Source organism: Rhea americana, unplaced genomic scaffold (assembly GCF_003343005.1).
Source record: "Rhea americana isolate MKP2758 unplaced genomic scaffold, rheAme1 scaffold_140, whole genome shotgun sequence".
In the NCBI taxonomy this organism is placed as follows: domain Eukaryota; kingdom Metazoa; phylum Chordata; class Aves; order Rheiformes; family Rheidae; genus Rhea; species Rhea americana.
In genome coordinates this window covers 1,962,561-1,963,880 of record NW_028185484.1, presented here as the reverse complement: position 1 = coordinate 1,963,880, position 1,320 = coordinate 1,962,561, and the positions used below count along the sequence as shown (strand labels likewise).

General features: G+C 38.2%; 1 protein-coding gene across 1 annotated transcript in view; it reads left to right on the top strand.

Annotated features, from left to right (window-relative positions):
- The first annotated feature begins 997 nt into the window (after positions 1-997).
- LOC146599345 (lymphocyte antigen 6E-like) overlaps positions 998-1,320 on the top strand; it is a 5,703-nt gene continuing 5,380 nt past the window's right edge. Inside the window, exon 1 of the mRNA XM_085298719.1 lies at positions 998-1,052. Within this exon, the coding sequence (XP_085154845.1) occupies positions 1,001-1,052 (52 nt within the window). The 5' untranslated portion in view covers positions 998-1,000. The remainder of the gene's footprint in view (positions 1,053-1,320) is intronic.

Genomic DNA, 1,320 nt, shown 5'->3' with positions numbered 1-1,320 from the left:
TTTTACAGGGAGATAGGAAGAAACACGATAAAAAGGGAAGAAAAAAGAGCACCATCAGGAAACCCAAATGACTACTCYTATCTGCTATTTCACATAATTTTGACTGGCTATTTATACAGGTATGTATTTTTTTTTTTCTGAAGAACGAATAAGTTGGTTCTGAAGAGCTAATTAGTCTTGGTCAGGCACACCCTCATTCTCCATGCTTTAACTGCTTTTTCCCCCTCCCTGACATTTATTCTTTTTAATTTGTGAAAAAGAAAAAAAGAAAATCATAGCTTTTTTATCGTGCTTGGGATAGGCTTTATTTTTCTTTTTTTATTTAAGTGATCATTTTTATTGCCCAGTGGAATTTTATTTTCCAAAAGGATAACATTTTCCRGCATATAAAATATCCAGTTTTTGAAGAGAATCATTTAGGGTTTTGAACTGCAGTTTCAAAAAGGCCCACAGAAAGTTATGTCTGGTCCCCAATGAAATGCAGCACAAGGAGAGATTGCTCTTCTGATCTAGTTGCATTCACAATCCTGGGAGACATTTTGGAATAAGTTTCAATCACAATTTCAATTTTAAATTCAAGCAATTTCCATATGCATTAAAACAGTGTGCAAGGACGAGATTCTCAAGATGCAGCCTGCTCTGAAACCCAAGCTAGTCTGGAAAGTAAAGTCTTTCTCGTCTCACGTGGACTCTGTTTTCTTTTGGTGTTTTGTTCTCCTTCCACTTATCCAGATTTAGAAACTGTTGCATACATACACCAGATGAACGAGCCGCATTGCGAAACATCAAGAAAAAGAACGTGGAAAAAATACACACCCATTCGAATTTCCAACAAAGTATACTTCCATGTACAGGCGATGACATGCTAGTCTTAATCACCCATCATCTGACACAGCAACACTATAGTTATTATCGTATCATCAAAGCAAACACTGCTGAGGTATAAAAACTGTCCTGGGTGAGTCCTGCCTGATTTGGAGGCTGCAAAGACCTATAAAGGATGAAGGCTTTTCTTCTTGCCGTGCTGGTCATAGCCCTGTGCACGGAGCGTGGTGAGTCTCCAAGGATCCCTTTGCACTAGCATGACCCTTGAGTCAGGGCACGTCTTCGCTATTGCAGGGTGACGAGGGGAATTTGCAGTGGGAACGGCAATGCTGAGTGGTCACTAGGCTCTGGTGAATATTCCAGTCATCTGGATAAGAAATAGTTGGTTCTCTCTCTCTCTCTTTTTTCTTTTCTTTTCTTTTCTTTTCTTTTCTTTTCTTTTCTTTTCTTTTCTTTTCTTTTCTTTTCTTTTCTTTTCTTTTCTTTTCTTTTCTT